Below are 23,477 nucleotides of genomic sequence, written 5' to 3' on the forward strand. Positions count from 1 at the left end.
AAAGTTATGACTCTGCTTACAGCAGGGAGCAATCCCAGAAGTCCTGCTTCCAAATATTGCAATATAGCACAATAAACTTGATGTTATTTTGGCGCAGTGGGGGATGGAGGTTAGGATCCTTACAATGTATCCTTCTGTCACGCCACAGAGTATTTTGCTTAGCTTCAGCAGAAGGTAGTTAACACTGAAATTAGTTTTGATAGCACGGTTACAGTGCATTTCTTATAAACTTGCTCCTCCCCAGAGATTTTCATGAGTTGCAACTAATTTATCATTGCCACATCCATAGAGATTCACGTATGAAACATAGTCTGTTACCTTGGAAACCAAGCTGGCCCGGTAGGCTGCCAGAGCTTTTAGATATTCTTTCTTTGCTGCTTCAGTTTTCCTTTTATATGCCTGAAAAGCCCAAGAAGAGAATATTAATTAAACAAACAGAATGGAATGCCATGACTTACCTCTCACATGTTGCCATTTCACATGACCTGTTTTGATTTGCTACAAGAAGAGACTTTTTGCATCATTGATGTGAAAATACAAGTGACACACTATTTCTAAAGAGAGAAAATGCAGAGCAAATCAAAACTAGCATATTGAAACACATAACAAGAATCTGGAATCAGCAAATGGCAATTGGTCTGATCAAAAATTTCTCCTATATGTCTATGTCAACTTATTTGACATGATTTGACTATATTAAGCATGGCAGACTATAACTATAAGATTATATATTTGTTATTAGGCAGAGTGGCATGGCTGCATCAGGCAGTCAATACTTCAGAGTAGTAATGTGATGTCAAGGTTGAATAGGCCATATGTCCTGCCCTGCTCCCATTTAGTTGCCTTCAGGAGCATACGGACGCATTGCCAGAATTGCAATAAGATCCACATTGCCAATCCAATCAGCTTCTATATATGGAATGGCAGGGTCACCATCTTGTCCCTTGTTTCCAGCAGCAACTGGTCTGGGACATCCCTGATGTGATAGTGGGTTCCATTCAAAGTGACCTGTATGACTGCTTTAAGCTCCATCTCCTTCTGTATTTCTGTATTTATACTCTGCCTTTCTCTTAGGGTGAGATCCAATGGATCTTAGAACAATTTGTCCACAGGAATCCAATCGGTCCCCTTTCAACCCAATGTCTTTAATATATATATATATATATTTAAGATACTGATCGTTCAGTAATTAGTTCTTTATGAATACCAGTACGGATATTCATTGAACAAGGTTTGATGGCTTGCTGCCAAATGTCTTTGCTGCCATGAGTACAGTTTGATTTCTAAAGTCCTTTGACATTCAGGTGGTAGAATTCAAAGATATAGCCATGTTACTATGTAGAAAGCTCCTGCTTAGTCTGTAGAAAGCTCCAATTTCTTTCTTTCAGTTTGGCCCGGTACAGACTGGCACCTTAATAAATAGTAATAATAAAACTTTTATTTCCATCCCGCTTTTTGTTGAGACAATCAAAGCAGTGTACAAAGATGAAAATACCTCAATATATACATAATAATCCCCCCTTAAAAAGGATTAAACAGTATAAGGGTAAAATTCAACAATTAAAAACTAAAACGATAACCAATACCAATAACCAATAACCATGGGCTGAGCCATCACATGTGTGGGGGAGTCTTGTGTGGCTGAGTTTTAGGGGCCAATTTTAGGGCTTGGGAGAGTGGTGCATCCGCATGCCCCCAAGCCCTACTACGTTGTCCGGGCACCATCTTGGCGCATGCCCGGTCAGATGGCATGCATGATGGTGACGTGCCTTGTGCGCTACGTCCAAACAGTGCAGGGTACATCACTGTGCCGCTTCAGGGCGCTAATGGTGTCTCTGTAGCGGCCCACATACCTTTTTGGAGTGGATCATTGCCGTGCTGTGCAGTTGCTGCAGCAACAATTCAGGGGAGAAAGAGGTGGCCTCTGGCCGCTCCTTTCTCCTCATCTGTACAGCCCCTTAGTCTCGAAGGTGCTAGAAGATCTCTCTACATACTGATTCTACATTCATGTTATTGTGACTTGTTTTATTATGACAGCGAGTTGCACAAAGTGCAAAGGAGCCAGCACAAAGTGGGAGAAGAGGCGAGAACAACAGGCCACCCCACTACCCCAAGAAAGAGATGTGTACTACCTCCTGCTGCTGTGTGGACTTGCTGCTTGCTACCTACATGCTCCATCACACCTGGTGGACTGCTTCCTGCCAAGCCCAGCCCCCAGGTACCCAGCCAGGAAACCTGTTCCCCTTGGGAAGAGGATAAAGGATGGGTGCCTGGTGCTGTGGGCCCACCACTGGCAGGGTCGACCCTTTGGGGGAAGCAAGAGCCAGTCCATTTAGCTGGTATATTTTAATATATAATGCAATTAATTTAACTGTATTTTGATGTTGGTATTTTAGTTAAGGGAAGGGGATGGATTTTTAGTTGTGTATGTGTTATGTAATTGTTTTTGCACTTATTATTATTGTCCTATAACTTTTCATTTCTGGTAGAAAATCTCAAGTAACTAAGTAAACAAGATTCTTTCTTTAGTAATCACAGTGTTGTTCTGACTTCTTGTCACTGTGGCCTTTGCTGAGATAAGAAAAGTTTTCTCAACAAGACTACTGTCTCCTAAAATACATAACACTATTTCATCTCTGCACTGCCACAATTCCTTTTCATTAAGAGAGAATGCTCTGCCTGCCCATCACAGCTTCTTTATTTTATTTTTCTTTGAGGCTGACAAGCTCGAACTCTCTGCATGTGAGATTTCTGAATAGTTCCTTGAAAGGAAGGGAAAACAACTCTCACCATAGGAGTATGCTCAGGGTCACCAGAAATTAGTTGTTTTGGCATGAGTATAAACCTACTTCAGTTACCCTGAAATCATTAGGGTGCTTTCTTAGAGGAATAGTAACAATGGAGCAAAGCCTGGTGATGAAAAACCACACTATTTGTCAATGTCATTTGTGTAACTGGAAGTGGGATACATTTCTGTGTACGCTCAATTAACACCAGGCAAATAAATCCAGAGCTTGCAAGTTGCATAAAACATAGATGTAAGTTACAATCTGTGTTGAACACAATGACTCAGAAGTAAATCTAATTGAGTTAAAAGGACCTACCGAACAAACATGTTGCAGCTCTAACTCTTTATCTCCAGATATGCCATTCATAGTAGTAGTGTGTGCGCATTTGTGCGTCTGTGTGATTCTGCTGGGTTCCTCAGGCTGAGAAGCCCCTCACCCCTCATGACAACAATGGGGAGGATTAGTCATTCCACCTCCAAGGTTGGTGTATTTTACAGGCCTGGATTTGGCCCATTTTAACAAATCAAGCAATTTTGGATTTGGTAAATACAAAGCCATCTTCACTTCCTCACTGAATGCCCCATTTTGGGGCTTCCTACCTGCTACAAATATCATAAATCTATAGACAGAGATACCAAAAAACTATTTGATCCGGCCTCTGAGAAGACAACACAAAATGCTGTGGCATTTTAGAAACTAAAAGCACATGCAGAGTGTCTCTTGTTGCAACTTTATTATGGCAAGATGTGGGGAAGAGGCTGTTCTCCAATAAAGAAGATGGATCCCACCATCTGGCTACTGCACTGTCAAATAGTAGCTGACTCATCCAGTAACAGAGACATGGGATATCAAACCCTGTACTGTATCAACTACCAAGAGGAGTCAAAGGAGCATCTTAGTATTAACACTGGGCAGCTATGCAAGGTTAATAATCACTTTGGGAAACTAGACTTTTAAAAAAGCTAAAGAACTCTTCCAGCTGCCCTGATCTTGTTAGAACAGCTTGCCAATTGGGATGCTTCATTTGCATAAAAATTACATGAGATAAAAAGGAGATTTAGGCCATTTATATATAGTTGAAATTGAGGTTTCCAAACTTCTTAACAAGAAAAACTGCTTTGTGGTTAACAAGTGAAACCAATTTGAGCTTTAAAAAAAAATCCCAATTTCTGCACAAGACTCCCGAGAGAATATCAGGTTTGTCAGTGAATAAATTTTCTACTTTTAAAAATGTACTTTAGTTACACTCAGAAAGATTTAGCTCCAGGGAGAAGTTGCAGTTTTGTAGATAATGATCCCCTCTCTCAAGGTAAGATGTTAGAAGTATCAGCTTAACCAACATTTGATCTCCTTAATCTCAAATTGAATTGATCATATGCTGCAAAGTCTTGAGAAAACCAAAGAAACCCAGGACAAACAGTTATAAGAAATGATAGCGATGAATGCATTAATCATATTGTTCATGTCTTCCCTTATATTCTACCTGCAGTTCTGCCTGCTCCCCACAAGAGAAGATAATCTGATAACTGAACAAATGCATCAGAGGAAGATGGAAAAAACATCCTCATGTTTCATAGAATCCCAGAGTTGGAAGAAACCACAAAGGCCATCCAGTCCAACCCCCTGCCATGCAGGAATACACAACCAAAGCAATCCTGAAAGATGGCCATCGAGCTTCTGTTTTAATATTCCAAAGAAAGAGACTTTTCCAAACTCTGAGGCTGCATATTCTGTTGAACAACTCTTACTGTTGGCAAGTTCTTCCTAAAATTGAGGTCGAATCTCTTTTCCAGTACTTTGAATCCACAGCACTGTGACCTAATCTCTGGAGCAGCAGAAAATATCATTGCTCCATCTTCAATATGACATCCTTTCAAATATATAAATATGGTTATTGTGTCATCTCTTAACCTTCTCTTCTGCAGGTTAAACATACCCAGTTCCCTAAGCTGCTCTTCATAGGGCATGGTTTCCAGACCTTTCACCCTTTTGATCGCTCTCCTTGGACATGCTCCAGCTTCTCAATATCCTTCTTGAATTCTGTGCCCAGAACTATATGCAGTGTTCCAGGTGAGGTCTGACCAAACCAGTATAGAGTGGCACTATTACTTCCCCCCAGTCTAGACAATACACTTCTATTGATGGCAGGAAATGTAAACTGTAGCTACTTTGCATGGCTGAATCTACATTGCAGTATTAATGCAGTTTGACACTGCTTTAACTGCAACGGCTCAGTGCTATTGAATTCTTGGATTTGTAGTTTTGTGAGGTATTTAGCCTTCTCTGTCTGAGAGCTCTGTGCCACAGCAAACTACAAATCCCAGAATTCCATAGGATGGAGCCATGACAGTTAAAGTGGCATCAAACTGCATTAATTCTGCACTGTGGCAGTGGCACATGCCACACTGGTCAAAGGAAAAATGAAACTGACTATATCAGATGACAACCTGCTTCACTTTCACTTTAACTGGGAAACCTTACTTTGAAGCTTATCAGATCATTAAACAACAACAGATATTTGCTATAATAATAAGGAGGGTAGACTACTAAATGAAAATAGATTTAATGTTCTTGAAATGTGTATGGCAGTGTTAGAGTCTGAAAGGCATCCTCAGAGGCTGGAATGAAATTGAAAAATCAAAAAAAGCTCTGTCTTTTAAAAATTATTTTACATTGATTTTTGTAGCTCCTGCAGCACACTGTTGTCAAAATTACAGGTTTTTCACTAATCATCATACATTTTGGAATTATGAGAGTCTAATGCAGTTTATCTGTTTACGGCTGTAAAGGGCTGTCCAATCTGAAACCTTCATGGATCAAAATTAAGGTGTTTGGTTACCAAAGAATAAAACATCAGTGGACATCCAGATCAGCAGCCTTTCTTTGTATGGCAGTCCCCTTTTCTTCTTTGTGCAAATGGCCAGGGGCAGGGCAACTCCATGTCAAATCAATGTAGTCAACAACATGCCCATGAGATATTTATGTTACAAAAGGCATCTAATTAAGTCTGCTTTAAAACATATTCTGCTAAATCCACAGTGCAAGCACAGTATGGGGTACAATATGGAGCTCCAGTCTATCAAATGAACCAAGATCCCACACTTGGCTTTTTCTAAAATTACTTCAGGCTATCTGCTCAGAGCTGAGACTGAACTAATTGTGGCATGCAAGACTGCTAAAGCAACTATACTAAAATACTGGAGATCTCTTTTCCATAAAATGAAGATGACTGTGACATAACAGTATCTGAAGAAATATCTTATTTACACTGAAATAGTAAACCTGATTTACAGATCCTTGTGTGGAGATCTACTGAAAAGCATCTGTTAATTTTGGGATGTTTTTAAAAAGGACCTTTTGTAATCAGTACTCATTTATAACATAAAAACATATCTATGAGTCACAAACCTGTCATGCAACACCAAACATTTTAGTGACTATTTTCTACATTAAACAACATTCAAGCTGCTATCAGTATTTCAATTGTATCTGACTTATAGGTGGCTGTGTCTAAAGTAACAGTGAACAACAACAAAGACACAGAACACACACACACTGACATTTGGTAGGCTATTGAGGAGAGTCACCTACAAGGTCTACTTTTAGAAACATGCTAAAAGTTAACGCATGCAGAATAGAGATATAAAATGTCTGGCAATTCCGATGCAATGGAAATAGCTCCCCCTTTTCAACAGAAAATAGACATCTGGGACAAAGAAAATATACACAATGCTCGCCTTTTAAAAATGTATCTTTCTTCTTTAGCAGAAATCTATGTTTAGCAGAAACCTACTACCTAAAGTTAGCTGTAATGTCTAGCATATCTACATAATGTACTGAGCAGTTGCATTTACAGTTCAACATCATATCTGCTGTACTGGTACCTGTAGTTTCACTTCCTCAAGTCCAGGAAAATAGGGTGTCTCTGGGCATCTAGAGGTCTTCTAGCATGACTTTATTGTTAATGTCTGGCAGGAATTGACTACAGAGTCAAACTGGAGGACCTCCAGTTGCCTAGTGATACCACCATTCTAGGCATCTGAATGTCCAAAATTCATTGGTGCTCAGGTCTCACTAAATATAATGGTGTAATAAAATGGTGTCCCTTATATAAAATGGCAAAATCAAAGTTTGCTTTTTGGAATTTATATTTTTAAAAATATTTTCAAGTAATGAATGCTGGAATCCATGTACAATATCTTGTGCGAACTAAATACATGTATATTATTTTTTGCCCTCTGAAAAAGGAAGAAAAAAAATAAAGAAAATGTATAGTGCATATATTCATATATAAGTCTGGCAATTTAGGTAAAAAATGAAGCCCAAAAACCTAAGACAACTTATCCATGGGTCAATATAAGTCCTGTACTTTTAATCATATATTTAAACCATCTCCTGATGAAACACAGGAGCACTGACCCCCTTCTATTCTCTCATCCATCCAACCTTTAGTATGAGCACAGTTATGCCTGCTGGAATTTTGTAAGTTGGCTGGCATTGATTTCCTCTGGTTTGTCATTTGCATCCTTCTTTACATGCCCCTATGTTTTACCCCTGACTTATCCACGGGTCCCATCAAAATCCATAATTTTTGCTCCAAAATCTGCCCTCAACTTACACATGAGGTTGACTTACAGTCAAGTATATATGGGTAATTTAGACAAGTCACAATATTAAGGGTTAGCAGCAACACTATGCAGCATACACAGGATGCCATTTCTCCAATGCTGTTAATTTTCTTGCATTTACTCATTCTAAATGAGTAACACTTTGCCTTAAAAAGCATTGAACCCAGTCCAGAAATACTTCATCATGATCCCCCCCAGCATTTCTCAAAATTTTCAATTTTCCCCCACATGAAAAATAGCAAAAAAAATTGAACAAATCCTTCCAAATGCTTGCATTGCTCCATGTCCACTAACTTCACATCAGTAATGTAGCATCTTGCATATACCATCAACGTTTACATGACCACTGCTATGTGTGCCACAGCTTTGCGCTGCAGTTCCCATGTAGGGAGAGGCCATGAGAAATTGACTCATAGAGTAGCTTTTCACGACTCCATGTAAACATGTCATTCTGGAGATATAGAAGATTTTCACACAACATCACTATATCATTCCTTTAACGTCCCAAAGTGTAGTGGAATCGTCATAACAGATAGAAGATTCCAGAAAATTAAAGTAAATTACAAAGTAACCACTTTTTTAATTTATGGGGAAAAAAACCTCATCTGTGGTCCAAACATGATTTCATCAGCATGATTAACAAACGCTAAGGAATGGCTACATGTGAAAATGAATAGTCTATTTAACTTTCCTAAATCATTGCTGAAACATTACTGTGTCCAATGTGTGAATGTAACTGTTTTGAAATCGTTTTGTAATCATTTATAGCTGAATTCTGATATATCAACGTTTTAAGAACACTAACAGCTTCATGTGAAAATCTCCTGGAATCGTCTATCTGTTATGACGATTCCACTACACTTTGAGGCATTAAAGGAATGATATAGCAATGTCATGTGAAAATCTTCATAAAGCCATTCTATTTGATAAACTAGGGCATTGGGCCTTGAGCTTCTATCGACAAATTCTTGATGAAAGTCCTGAACTACTGATCCTTGCACACAAATCCATACCAAAAGAAAGTGATAGAGAAAGAGGGAGGGGGCAAAGTATCAGGGTGATCACTTGTTGGAAGGTACTAAGGGAGAACCGCGAGCCTTGATTCTGTTCCATGAAAGTGTCTGCTGCTGTTAAAAGTAACCACTGCAGACCATCTGCTAGGGGATGCTGGTGCAGCCCTAATCTATCAAGGATCATTGCACTGGGATTTCTTTTCTGCACAGATCACCTGTTCTGGATTGGTGTTTAATGGTTTAAATGTAAGTTAATTGGTGGAGCTAACAACGAGCAAAGGCTCAGTTTGCTTGAAGGGCTGAAGGCTGGCAGCACAAATATTTCTGTTTCTGCCTTTCTGCATCAGTCTGGTACAAGATGTCTCTCTCCATCCTTGTAACATGTTTTAAAAATGAGCATTAAGTTTATTGAAAGTACTGCAGTATTCTCCTTGCAACCAATACCATGTAGAGAGCTGATGCTGATTTGGAATAATTGCATCATTTATACTTTAATTCACAATTAAAACAGGTCTTGATTTTTCTCAGTGTGGCTCCCCCTCTCTTATATGACTGGGCAGAGAATCCAGGTGGCAACGCACTATTTCCCAACAGTGAGTAGGGATGGGACTGGTACCTATTCCTTCCATCCATCATAAGAAACATCCCTACATGCTACAGCATGCAAATACAAAGCTGCTGGTTGCAGAGCACAGAGACATAATACATTTACTTTCTCCCTCCATTCCTATACACATATGTATGTACACATTCACACATGCACACCTGTCACACTCTTCTCTTCTTCTACTGCTTGTTTAACTTTACAAGTTTGGTAAGAATTTTAAGAAGGGAAGAAGGTTGGAGGGCCTCCACAAACCAAAGAAGCTTCTAGAATTCATCTCATAGATTGTGCAGACACCAGATGCCAATATAACTTCACATTATGTGTGTTTGGTTAGTGATGTGAGGATATCAAGTGAGGGATGGTTTGATCACTCATTACCTACTGCAAGAGAAGGGGGTATCTACTGGAGAGAGACCCTCCAGAAAAGGACATGGCAACTTGATGACCTGCAAACAAAATTGGATTACAACTCCTATGACCCCTCACCATAACATAAGCTGGCTAAAGCTGTTTTGTACACCAAAAGTATAAAGAGACTACAATTATCGAACACTGCCCTCGAGTTTCTATTCTTGGTTGTCCATAGTTAGATCAAATGAGTCTGTAGACTCCATATTTCTAACTTTGAAAATAGTAATACAATGCGCCCGTGTCATACGTGGCTTCCAGCATACACTGGAAGCTGTGCCGGACAAAAGCCTCACATGCCCCAAAAGAAGTAATGGGGTGTGCACCCGTGGCGCACACGCCACACCGCAGACACGAGCCCCATTACTTCTAATGGGGATTGAGCTTACACGTTTTTTCTTTTACGCTGGGGGGGGGGGGGAGGTCTGGAATGGATCCCTTGTGTAAGAGAAGGACTCACTGTAGTCTTATTTTCAACACCAGCTGCTAGTCTGTGTTTATTACTCTGTAAATCTAAGGTGGGGAGCTAGTTTTATATCCAGGGTCTGTACTCTACCATTCTGATCCCACATGGGCTGGAGAACATCAGCAGACATGCAAAATACAATGTAAATTATATCTTTACTTCATGTACTCAAAACTATGGATATTTGAGAAATTGTTGAAAAATGTGTTCCTTGAGCTATGGGAAACCATAATTATATGAATTTGGACTGATGAGAATATTTGTACTTTGGAACTTATTCTGTGTAAATTTTTCACTTTTCTGTGCTGAAAATAATATTTAATAAATAATAATAATAACACATATTATCTTTCTTGTGCATAAAGTGCTGTTTTTTTGCACAAAATCACCATATACACATTTTGCACAGAATAAGTGTGCCTTTTCACTTTTAGACATTTTCACAGTTTGAAGAATATTGCTAAAATTACTTATTGCTTCCTTCATGAAGAAAATTAGCAAAGAATTGTATCTCTAAGGCTACTCTCTCTCTCTCATATCATATTATAGAATCATAGAGTTGGTAGGGGTCTCATCCAGTCTAACCACTTCCCCAAGGTAGGCTCTCCAGCTGAAGCATCCCCAGCAGGTAGCTGTCCAGCACCTTTTCTGGAGACTTCCAAAGGAGTAGACCTCACCACCTATCTAGGCAAGTGATTCCCTTGCTGAAACACTCTTCCAGTCAAGAAGTTCTTTCACATATTCATTTGAAATATTCTTTCCTTTAAATTCAAACCATTAGACCTGGTCCTACCTTCTGGGGCTGCAGAGAACAAACCTGCCCGCTCCTCTCTGTGACAGCCTTTGTGGTATTTAAAGAGTGCAATCATGTCACCCCTCAGTCTTACCTTCACCAAGGAGAACATGTCCTGCTAAACTGTGGTTTAGTGGAACAATTATGTAATTACAACTGAGTGAAACACAGTATAATCACCACCACCACCGCTAGCACCACCAGCATCATCCTTGGTTAACAGTCCAGTGATAAAACAACATATTGATGTTCCTGCTTCATGAGTACCATAGGTAACCTTCACACTTTGTTTTTGATATGCTGTATGGGTTTTGCCACAGAGATTAACATTTCAGCTTTCTTTAATGTCCAAAAGTTAACAGTTACTTGTTTGTTAAGTTCAAGGTAGCTCCCCACTAACTCCAAGTTTTGCCTTCTTCTCCAATGAGATTAAAACCATAAATTCTAACAGTTTCTGCTGTTATTATTGTCTATTGATATGTTTGCACAATCAATTTACTCTTTATATTATTATATCTTGACAGTAAATATATCTAACTTGCTTCTAACTTGTGAATTGCTATTTGGACAACTTTGATCATTGTAGTCATCTGTAATGATTAACAGCTAGAACTAAAAGCTACTTTTCAACCAGAAAAGAAAGTCAAAATGAAAGCAGACACCCATATCTGATGCTGTTGTTGTGCCTAGAAGAGCAGCTTCCACAAGGACAACTCTGTTTGTGTGTGTGCACTCTTCTCTTCCCTCCTGCAATCCTTCCCAGTCCAAAATCTGCAACAATCTACTCTGGAGGAACAGGTTTTCATGTACCAACATCCTAAAGCCATCACTAGTCTCATGTTGGATTTAAGCCAGACCTTCTAGGTTTGAGCCATTTTAAAAATTGTGCAGACTGCCACTAATGCAAGTCTTTTCACAGGATTTTCTTTTAGCTTTGTGCATGTAAACATGATCTACCTGTGGTCGTGTTTTAAGATTATACTTACTTATTCATCCACTTTCCCTTTTTAATTTAAATGAGAAGTGTGCAACTAAAACCATGCATGTCAACCTGGAAATCTAAGGCAAAATATGAGGGGCCATTCCAGCAGCAATGCTTAAAAGCTCTTCTGTATGAAAAGGGTTTTGAAGCCACATTCATTTAAATACTGCAGAACTGGTCTTCTTCCTAATTTAAACATCTATTCCCCCCAGAGATATTAATTTCAGTCATTTATCAGATTTAAAGATTCCTTTTTTAAAAATAACTATTTTGCATGTTTGCACAGATAATCTACCATGCCTGTGGGCTTATTTTACTATTTGTCAGCAGGAACATTCAGTTGTCATTAAGAGACTTGGGTGGGTGTTGGGAAGGAGGGCAAATATGTGACTGATTATTGGCAGGGGGTGGGATAGAAATCATAATGAAAAGAAACATGTGTCACAGATCCTGATAAATCTATATCTTAGTAAGCAACAAGTAACTGTACCATAATGAAATAATGATAATCAGTTAATGAGACAAAACAATCATTCAAAACTCCAAAGACAGCCATGGACCTACACTTTGTCAAGTATGCATGCTGAATGACAAGAGTGACTGCTATTCTCAAACTCTGGAAGCCAGCCCACCTATTTTAAACAGACACTGCATAATGCAACTGAAGAATTCTAAGCAAACTGGGTTTCTCATACTGAATTTCACCATTTCTACCACAAGGCTTTCACCACATTGTGTGGTGACCAGGACATCCTACCATGAATATCAGATTTAATAACATCATTGATTACTATCTAACCAAAGACATACAGTTCAAGAAGGTCATTAATTATTATTATTTAGTATCTAAGACAACAACTCAGGAGCTTCTGCCACACTGAAAAAATAATGCGGTTTGACACTACTTTAACTGTCATGGCTCTATCCTATTGAATCCTTGGATTTATGTATTTTACCTCTTTTACTGTAACCCACCTCGATCTGCCAGGAGAGGCAGGCTAAAATAATAATAATAATAATAATAATAATAATAATAATAATTACAGTGCGCCCGCACCATATGCGGGCTTACCGTATGCAGATTTGAGTTTATGTGTACAGCAAGCCCGGGGGTACAAAATGGCACATGCTTCACCATGGAAACCAACGGGATTTGAGCATACACATTTTCCCCATATGCCGGTGGGGGGGGGGGGGCGGAATGGATCCCCTGCATATAGGAAGGGCCCACTGTAGTTTGTTGTAGCACCAGAGCTCTCTAACAAAGAAGGCTAAATATTTCACAAAGCTACAAATTCCACAAGTCCATAGCATTCAGCCATGGCAGTTAATGCACTGTCAAACTACTTTCATTTTACAGTGTAGATGCAGCTTTGGTCAAATCAGATGAGAAATTAAATGTTTCTTTGTAGTTCACATTTAGTTTTTAAAGGGGAGGGCTGATAATTATTAGGATCATTGCATTAAAAATGGTCTAATCCTTTGTTAATTGTGGTCATACACAAAACATTTCTTTCACAACTATGTACAATTGCTTTTTTTGGATGGGGGGGGAGATGCATCATTGGCACCCGTTGTCTCCCAAGAGAAATAGCAGCATAAACAGAGCTATTTCCTCTAAGGATGGCAAGAAGAAAATGTTAAATTTGCATCCACACTTGGTAAAATCCCAGTAATACTATTTAAAAGGGAAAAAAAACCCACCTTCACATGAAAATACAAAGAAACATTTACAAGAGTGCTAGATTTCATCACACTAAGGACTGAATTTGCTGCTTCCCATAGAAACTCTGTAGTCTATGAGCTAAATGGTTCCCTTTCCAAATTACTTGCTACCCTGTTTAAATCCTGCACATGGCAGAGCAACACTGGAGGAGAGAAATGACAGGATCTGTGTTGTTGAATGAGCAAATGAGATTTCTACCCATGTATGAGGAGGGATGGATCCTATCCTTTCAGAACCTTTATTTGTTCCAAGTGAGAAAAGAGTGTTAAACTGAAAAGCAAAAATAATGCACGGTGAGGAGAAAATGGATAGAGAGGCTTTCTTCCTTCTCACAAAACACTAGATCCAATTAAACTGGGTATTGGGCAATTCAGGACAGATAAAAAGGAAGCAATTCTTCATGCACCACATTAGGGAATTTACTATGATAAGATGTGGTGAGCACTATTCAATCTTATCTAGCTTTTAAACTGACTATGGTTAGAAGAGCTCACAGTTCACCGTGGCTAGATCTAAAGCACAGGTGGATAAAAACAACAATCCATGTACACTGCACATAAACTCCAAGGGTGTTTTTGAGGCTCCCCATTTTTTCTGGAAAAATGTTTTTATAAAGGAAAAAAATGGGAGAATGCTTCTAATGCTTCTATCCACCCTGTTCTAAAGTGAAACATGTAGTGAGGAGAGATCATGTAAAGCTCAAACCTTAATGTAGACTCATTTTATGTACAGTGATGTTGTTATTCACAGTAGTGAAAAATAATAGCTATAATGATAAATCACAGACCCTGCACAGAAGAGTCTGGGGGGACTCTTCATCCCAGAGTCTCCCCAGAAGAAAGAAATATAAATACTCTGGAATTTTAGTTAATTCATGTCAGTGGTACAGGCTAGGCAAAGTTTTAATGTCAGAGGTTACAGAGTCAGAGCAAGTTGGCTCATATTAAAGGAGAAAAATGTCATAGTAAAAAAAAAATGTTTAACTCAATCAATACAGATAAATAGACTGGAGCCTTTAGGGGAAAGTGGGTGAGAGCAGGATGTGCCTGTCACTCAGTAGAAGGCATTAAGGAGAATCAAAACATTACATCCCAAGAGCTGGTAAATATATGAAACAAGATAGGCAAGGATTTGGGGACAATACAGCACACCAGTTATAAAAGTAAGAGTTGGGTAATAGACATTTCTTCCTGGATTTTGCATACACCGACAATAACATAAAAGTAATACTGGGAGATAGAGAAAAATTCAGTAGAGACTTCAGAACCAGCTCCTGCTCCCACGAATGGAAAGCTAATAAGGAATTAAAGGAAGCACGTAAGAAGGTAAAGCAGGGGGGAAAAAACGAAGAAGAAAAAACAACTTTGAACATGATCAATTTGCTGGGACACATCTGAAATCTGTTGGAATCTGTGACATATTTGAACACAAGAAGCTTGCCTTTTACCAAGACATGTTTCCTATCCAATGTCTGCAATGAGAGGCACGAGTCCTCCAGTATTTTAGGCAGTGGACTATCCAAGCCCTGCTAAGTGAGATCTTTTTAACCACAGCTTGAGGAGGGGATGTCATTTTTGGGACTACAGTTCCCTAAATATTTCAGCCAGGATAGCCACTGGCTGTAAAAAAGTAACTTTTCCAAATTCTATTTCTAACTGGAAAGGCTGGATACTGAACCTAAAGCACACAAGTCACATGTTAGCACAGGTAGTGGAAAGACTTATGATCTAGAATTTATGGCTTCTGGAGTGTTGAACACAGCAAAAATAAAGAGGATTTGAGCAGAAATAGTTCTGAAGTCTACAAACCAGAGTCAGGTACAAAATTGAGGTTGAAGCAGGTGGACATGCAATATAAATGAAGAAAGAATTTGCCTTTTGATCTCACACATGTCCCTTCAAAGATTTTTAGTTGATGCTACACATGTTGAAGTAGTTTGAGCCACTTCAGAGTTAGAATTCCTGTTCAGCCATGGAAACCCACCAAATTATTTTGGGCAAGTCACAGTGGAGATTATTACATGGGGTAAGGAGGGATCGCTCCCATCCTATCATGCTCATGCTTACCCTGTCGTTCTCCCATCAGTGGCCCCATCATTGTATTAATGGAAGTTTCCATTAATACATAGCGACAGGGCCATGCCACTTCAGTGATGGGAGAAGAATGAGACAAGTGCAACGTCGTCGGATAATCTTATTGCAATCATGTGACAAGGACGACTGAAAGATGGTATAAGGACAGATGTCATCTGATAATCTTCACGCTATTGTAAGATGGGAGCAATCTGTCCCTTACCTGTGTGATAATCTGTAGTGTCTCAGCCTCAGAGAAAGGCAAAGGCAACCCTGCTCTGAACAAGAATTCTCCATGATAGATTCTCCTTAGGGTCACCATAACTAGGAAATGACTTGCAGACAGATAACAACAACAAATGTTAAATAGTTAAAATATTTGATGATCTACTGAAATTCACCCAAGGATAGTTGCTTTTGTTGTTGTTTTTTTGGTTTTTGTTATTAGTATTTAACATCAAGTCAGTTTCTATTTATGGTATCTTCATGAATGAGAGGCCACCAAGAGACCCTGTTAATAACAACCTTGATCAGCTCTTGCACACTCAGGGCAATTGCTCCTTTGTTTGAATCAGTCCACTCGTAAACCGAAAGTGTGGAAAATCTGGACTACAACTACCAGACTCCAACAGCTAGCATGTGAGCTGTAGTCCAAAAAGTAATGTGTTCTTAGTATCACCTCTTCCCACCCCTACACAATTAATTCAGGCTGTTGACATTTTGCTATACATTTGGATAACCCCACTTCCTCTAGATGGTGCTAATGCCAACCAGTTTTCAGCTTCTTGTTTGTGCTTTGACAGCTGGCATAAAAAAACAACAGCAACCCCTTTCTTTATTAATAGCAGGGCAAAGTCTTATTTGTTTGATTAGGGGACTTTATTTGAATCTAGAATTAAGATCTGCTATGGCTAATGTCAAATCAGCCTACTTACTATCATTGAGAATTTAGGGACAGATTGGTTCTAAGGAAAAACTATGGCAAGTAATTTTGTGGCCTTTTAAAGAGGAACTGAAGGCAGATTACTGGAAGCAGGTAGTTATTGGATGGTAACAGCTGAATTAGCATTTTATTTTTTAGTCAAATACAAACTATCTCTACAGGAACAGCTGCTAAACTATCTGCAAGGTTCAAAAGAGTAATAATTTTTTTCTTTTTTTCTTGACTAGCACATTCTTTAGATTCCTGTGTAAGCCTCTTAGGAAAGGCTATGCCAGCTGGTAAAGAATGAAGATTATAATGTACTAAAGCACAGTGGTAACGGCTTTTAAAGTTGTGAGCTCTCCCCACCCTCCCAGTCTCATCTGTGTACAAGACCAATGCTTGAAAGGGTTAAGGCATGGAAGGAAATTGTGCAACTTGCAGAACAGGTGTCCTTGATGAAAACCCAAGGACGGGGAGATTGCTAATCCTGTATTCCACAGCATGATCAAATCACCAAGCAACAGATATAAATAAAAAAGGCAGGAAATGAGGAATTTAGATATAAGTGTGTCAGCGAGAAAATGAAGATTCATTGTGAAGTGCCTGGGAAGGGAAAAAGAAAAAGGAACAATATGACAGAAGGCACAAGTGACAAACAAAAATATGGGATTTTTTTTTTTTACAAAAATGCAGACAAATGACAGCAGTGTGTACATCAAACATGGCCCTACATTATTCTCCCCTCAGCCCATCACACTGCATTAGAAAGAAAATGATTTTTTCCTCCATCTCCATTTTTGCCTTCTCATAAATGTGAGCAGATGATGATGGTGATGATGACATAAAATAATAAAACGGCAGTCTTTATTTTGCTTACTTCATCAATGAGAAGAAAGTAAATTTGCTTTGTGGGAGCAACTGCACCTGTTCAATAGCCCATAAATGTCTTCAGCGTTGATATTTCAAATTCATATAACCATTCAGCAGGTTGAAGAGGCTTAACCCTCTATGTACTGAATGAGGCACATGTCCAATGGATGGCATCTTATTCTAGTTTGTAGCAAGAGTGCCAGGTTTAGTGTTCACCCCATTCATACTTATCTGTTATATCTGTCCAGCTGTAGGAAGATACTAGGGTCCCACTTTGAGGACTCTCATTCTTACACTGACCCTTGAATAATCTGTGTCTAATTCTAGCTTCATGTGGAAACAGAGTGTTATGTACTCCCCGATCCCACCTTGTCAGCAAGTAGACAGAAGTGCTGTCCAGTGTGACGAATGATCTGGGGAAGAGTGAAATAGGGGAGACTGTTTAAGAAACTGATGTGCCAAATTAAAATGTGTTGGGGGGAATCAGCTGGCATCAATATGCGTGACGCAGCAAAATGGTGTCTCTCATTTCATATGTTCCCAGCAGTTCCAAGCCATGTGTTCTGGATCACTTGTCTATTCCCATGTTCATTTAAGACATCTGTGTAAGCATCACAGCAGGAAAAAGCATCATGACAACTTTGCAAGGTGGGTGCAACTGATAACCCAACAAACCAGAGGCAGTAATGTCACAAATTGCAAAAGGAATCTGAGTTGCCCAAGGAATATGCAAAGTTTGGCAAGAGCTCAAAAATAAGACCTGAAAAGGCATTTTCTACAAGTAGAAACTAATTTATTGAAATCAGTTTTAGACAATTAAAAATGTCTTCATTGTTTCATTTCAAACATTTCTGTGGCAACAGGTGGAGTATGAGAAAACAGTTTGTCTTATGGCAGGGTTTTGTACATGTAATAATTCTTTTGACTGCATGATGAGAAAGTTCTGTCCATCACAGTTATATATGAACGTTATTTATACTAGATTACCTCAGTAATTTGGTTTCTATCCAAGAATCTAGGCATCAATCAAGTATCACCAGATAATGTGCCACATTCCAAGCAGTGTGGTTTTTGGTAATTGTGCTACAGTGATCTTATCTGTAGCTATTTCATTCAGATGCTTTATTAGCCCATTTGGATTTGCTCTCAGTACCTATTGCTACTGAAACCACAACTGTCTTCTTTTCACAGATGTACTGGATATCAATTTGTAAGTTTCAATATTTCATAATCTTTCCCCTCTCTTTGTCTTAGATTTTGCTGTCTCTTGGAATTGCCACACCTGTAACCCAAGCTTTCCTTTTCTTAACTATAGTGACATCTGGCATTTTAAGTTTGTCTAATTGTATTCAGTTTGAATAATAAGGCATACAAATAAAATAAACAAATAATAAGGCTCCATAGGATATCTCACCAGTTATTTGAGGATGGCAAATCATATATTTTGCATAGATTCCAATTTATCATTGCAGCCACTTTATTATGAAATTTCTCATATCCAGTTTGTGCAATCTTGTAACACAAATAATAATTCCATCATTATGACTACCACCATCATCACCACCAACCATTCCAACTGTGGTGTAAAAGACAGTTTTTAAAACCTTAAACAGTGTAGAAAAGGAGGCCATTCTTGGAGGTTTCTCAGAGAGGCCATTCACCTTCTTCCTCCCCAGAAAGCAGGCACTCAAAATGACAAAAACAGCTTCGGGGGACTACATGTACATTTTGTCCACCATTGCTTTACCCCTGCAACAATCTTATAAGTTGCGTTAATTAGACTGAGAGAAAAGGCAAGATCACCTAGTAAGTATCATGGAAGGACTGAGGATTTTAACACAATTCTCAACACCAAAACTCTATGTCTGGACAGCCACTTTTTCTGTACAATTGTTCCTGAACAGGAATCATGATCTGAGAGAAACTCATTTGAAATTTCAATGTGCATTGTGACATGCCAACTAGACAGGCAGATTAGCTCCAACCAGCTTGAGTTTTGCTAGACCCCACCTTTCTCTCAAAATTCATTTTAGGAAGAGAGAACTGGTTTTGGTGATCAGGGGTATACTGTAGATTTTTTTTTGTGGGGGGGGATAATTTGTTTTCCCTGTAAAATTTAAATTTTAGGGTTCATTTTAAAATGTGCATGCATATCTGTCTATTTGCATCATACAAAATATATGCAAATCTTCACATTCTTCTGTTCCTCATTTTGGCAATATATGCCTCCTCCTCAGGTTTTCCTGAGAGGCAGGGGTGCTGTTTCCCAGCATTCCATACCCTGCTGGCCCAATGCAGAAGCCTGAATATTCTCTGCTGGTCCAGGGCCACTAGCAGCTTCAGCAGTATTCTTTCTGGCAGGAAGAGTGGGAGCCCACTCACAAGAAAGGAAGGAGTCAGGCAGATACCTGCTTTTTCCCAGCTAGTAACTGTGGCCCCAGTATCTCTTCACAAGATCATAATCACATGGAGAGAATGACTCCCAAACAAAAGCAGTGTCAGAAGGATCAAATGTCACCCAATCCAAGGTAATTGAAAAGCAAAACCATTCAGCCACGAAACCTCCACAATTCCACCTACACAGTTCAGATCTCAGTGTGCTGAAAGAAGGGATCAGCTGCAATGTAGCAAGAGACTTTATCGGGTATATAATTCCAAATGACTATAGCAAGAGGAGCAAAATGCATAATGGAAGGACAGTAGAACATAAACTTTAAAGAGAGGAAAAAATACAATAGGTTCTTCTTGGTGCTTTCACTACCCGCTCTCCCCACTGCCCACTAGGATTTGTTTATGGATGCAAAGCAAAGATCAGGCAAGGTGAAAAGGGTAAAGTAAACAAAATCTAAGCCATGAGGTATTAAACAGCACATTCAAGAACACATATGCAGCCTCTACAAATGACTGCACATTCAAGGTGATTCTTATTGTTGTGTGCCTAAGTTGATTCTGACTTATGGCAGGCCTAAGGTAACCCTATCATGGGGTTTTCTGGGGCTGAGTGTGTAATTGCCCAAGGACATCCAGTGGGTTTCCATGGCCAAGCAGGGATTCAAACACTGATCTTCAGAGTCACAGACCAGTGCTCAAACCACTATACCATGCTGGCTCTCACATGTTTAAAAATGCTGTAAAATGGGAGCCACATGTGACTAGCATTGCCGGTTTAATGGTCACAAGAACTCAAATCTCTCCCCCATTTCCCATGTTATGACATATACCATCTATGTGAACTAGAACTGAGAACAATATAACACTTAGTACCTTCTCACATAGCTTCTCAGCAAAGCTAGTGATTTCCCTAATTGTGTGGATCAGTTCACACACTAATTCTCATCTGCTTTCTTGTTTTTACAGTGTGGGTGTGAAAAAGAAGGTTTTCTGGTGAGGTGGGGCAGCTGAGGCTACAGTTTACTTTCTCATTCTGCATTAAATTAAAACTCATTTCTGGAATACACTGGCTCACTTTGCTTATATTTGATTTTAACAGCGAATGATCAGGTATCAACCTGCCTCAAAGAAAGCAATCGGCATAGCAGCTGTACTACATGGATTTTTGCTATGGTTCAGAGCTGAAAAAAGTTACTTTTTTGGACTACAGCTAACCAGAATGGCCATGAGGATTCCAAAAACAAAAACAAAAAAAGACCCCAAAAAGGAGGGGGAAAAAGTTTTCAAGCTCATCCGTGAAAGAATTCTACATATGTTGTTTCAGTCTTCCACTGAAGACTCATCCTGGCAGAGGTACAGAGATTTAATTGATCTCAAGAAATTGACAGAATGTTAAAAAAAAAATAGGTAGTTAAGATATCTAATTATCTGAGTACTTTGGAGTTAGAATCTGGATGTATCTTTGTACAACGTATATATATGTACACAGATTATCAAAGAATTTGAGGCAGTAAAGTTAGAGGTGTTGAAGCGTATGTCAAATAAATTTGTTTTTTGTATCCCACCATGGCAATTGTGGACAAAATGTGGCTCTTAGGCCACATGAAGCCCCTGAACCCCACTTTTCCATGATTTTTTTAAAAATGGTACAAATTTCGGGGGTTTGGGTTTTTTTGCCTGAAAAACACAAAGAAAACTCCCCATATATACAAAACACCCCTACAACACATAGAAAGCCCTCCAGCCACTAAATCATCCACCTTACATTTCCAGCAAATGAGATACAGAAGCATAATGCTCCTGATGCTGGAGATGATATGTATAGCCATCCCTACTTAGACCCTCAGAACCAATGTGGTGTAATAGGAATTGAGTGTTGGACTAGGACTCTGGAAAGCCAGGGTTCAAATTCTTGCTCAGTTGTGGAAACCCACTGTGTGGCCTTGGCAATGGCAAATGGCTCTGAATAAATCTTGCTGAATAAATCTTATGGTCACCATAAATTGACTTGAAGGAAAATAGCAAATGTAGGCTCTACAATAAAAATAAACACAACTTATTTATCTACAATAAAAATAAGTACAACTATAAAAGTCATATCTTGAAAATAGAGAGGTGGGCTATATATATACAAAACAAAACAAAATAAGTAGTATGTACAACTGTTGCTGAGATCCCTGGGTCTTGCCTGTAACATGCTTAGTGGCATAATTCACTAATACATGTAGCTTAGGCGTGTTACAGACTGCCAAAATAAAGCTGCTTCGGGTCTCTTTGGAGGTATGCTATTTAAATGATGCATGGGTCCTAAGAGTCCAGAGGTCGCACCAAAGCCACACTCCATTCCTAAGCACTGGAGTGCAGCTTTGGTGCAGTTTCCGGATTCTTAGGACCCATGCATCATTTAAATAGCATACCTCCAAAGAGTCCCGAAGCAGCTTTATTTTGGCAGTCTGTAACAGGCCACAGTTTCTACAGTTTTCCATATTTTTGAAGTAGAAAAAGTATGCTGCCAATCTGAACTTTTCTCATATAGCCTTAAAAAAAAGAAAGACAAAGAAAGAAATATAACCCTGTCTACACTACAAAGATGCTTCTTGTTAAGACATTCATTACTCATTGTGGCTGATTCATAGAATTTTATGGGGGCCGAGAAAATATTTTTCTTATCCAACCCTCCCATGTTTTCTTGTTGCTTCTCTTCTCTTTTATCACAACCAAACCCATTAAAGAATAAAGACTGACCAGCTGTGCAATGCCTACTGACTGGTAGCACTAAGGGGCATCCATCTGGGAGCATCCTGAGATCCCATGAATTTAAGAATGCTTTATTATTCTTCAAAAACCCTCATCTCTTTGAACTATGGTCAGTACAGCTCTCCAACATATTCTTGAACTAACTAACCATTTGCCATTCTACTTTGGATTAAACCAGGTTCAGTTTTAATTCCTGTCTAGGTAATTTCATCACTTGGTTGATTTGTACATGTTCATGTGGTTTCATTTGGGAATTAGACAAACATTCTCCCCAGTGCAGAAACATTCTCCTATTGTTTTCTTGAATTTGTAAAGTTATCAAGCTTTGATTGCTGTTTCAAATGGTTTAGGGTCAACATAGAAGTGAGGAAAATACCCCTTAGAATTTGAAAAAGAAAACTATGTAACTACTACACTGGAAACAAAAACAAATTACACAGGCAAATACCTTTATTGTGAACATTCAAAATGCTACAAAAATGTGAAATTTCTCAAGTTCTCAGGTCTGTGAAAAATTGCACATTTATTTGTGGCATTTTAAAAAGTCCTCAAAATGTACTCCTCAACTGTGGACCACAGGAACTTTTTATTTCTGAACAGCCAAAGTGGAACGAAGAATTATCAGTACTTCATGCAAGTGTGCCAAGAAAGTGCAGAAAGTTAGGAAACTATATCAGAAAGACACAGAAAGATTTTAGCCTCATTAAAGTTAAACATATTCATGGTACTTGCCGCCTACACAAAACAATATAAAATGCAGAGCCATTTTCAAGCACAATTTTAATTTAAATTGGTTTTCCCACCTGCTTCTCTTTCCCTAGATGTAACTGCTTGGAAGCCCTCCAGTGGGAGGATCTAAACTGTCAGGAAATATTCAAGTCTTGTATGTTTACAGCAAAACAAAAGAGCAGGTTTGAGTTCAGTGCAATCACCAGCAAGTAGCCATTAAGGCAGGGGTGGGAATCCCGTGACTTTCCAGATGTTGTTGAACTGTAACTCACAGTGTTCCTCATCATTAATTATGCTGGTTAGGGCTGCTGTGACTTGTGG

The 23,477-nt window shown here is 39.0% G+C and overlaps 1 protein-coding gene across 6 annotated transcripts in view; it reads right to left on the reverse strand.

The window, feature by feature from the left end:
- Window positions 1-23,477, reverse strand: part of TOX2 (TOX high mobility group box family member 2) — a 323,402-nt gene that overhangs the window by 27,209 nt on the left and 272,716 nt on the right. For all 6 annotated transcript variants that reach the window (XM_089514104.1, XM_089514102.1, XM_089514107.1 and 3 more), the window contains one exon: window positions 319-399. In XM_089514104.1, the coding sequence (XP_089370230.1) occupies window positions 319-399 (81 nt within the window). The remainder of the gene's footprint in view (window positions 1-318; window positions 400-23,477) is intronic.

Source organism: Sceloporus occidentalis, unplaced genomic scaffold, assembly GCF_023333645.1.
Source record: "Sceloporus occidentalis isolate IW3139 unplaced genomic scaffold, rSceOcc1.0.p SCAF_3, whole genome shotgun sequence".
NCBI classification, from domain to species: domain Eukaryota; kingdom Metazoa; phylum Chordata; class Lepidosauria; order Squamata; family Phrynosomatidae; genus Sceloporus; species Sceloporus occidentalis.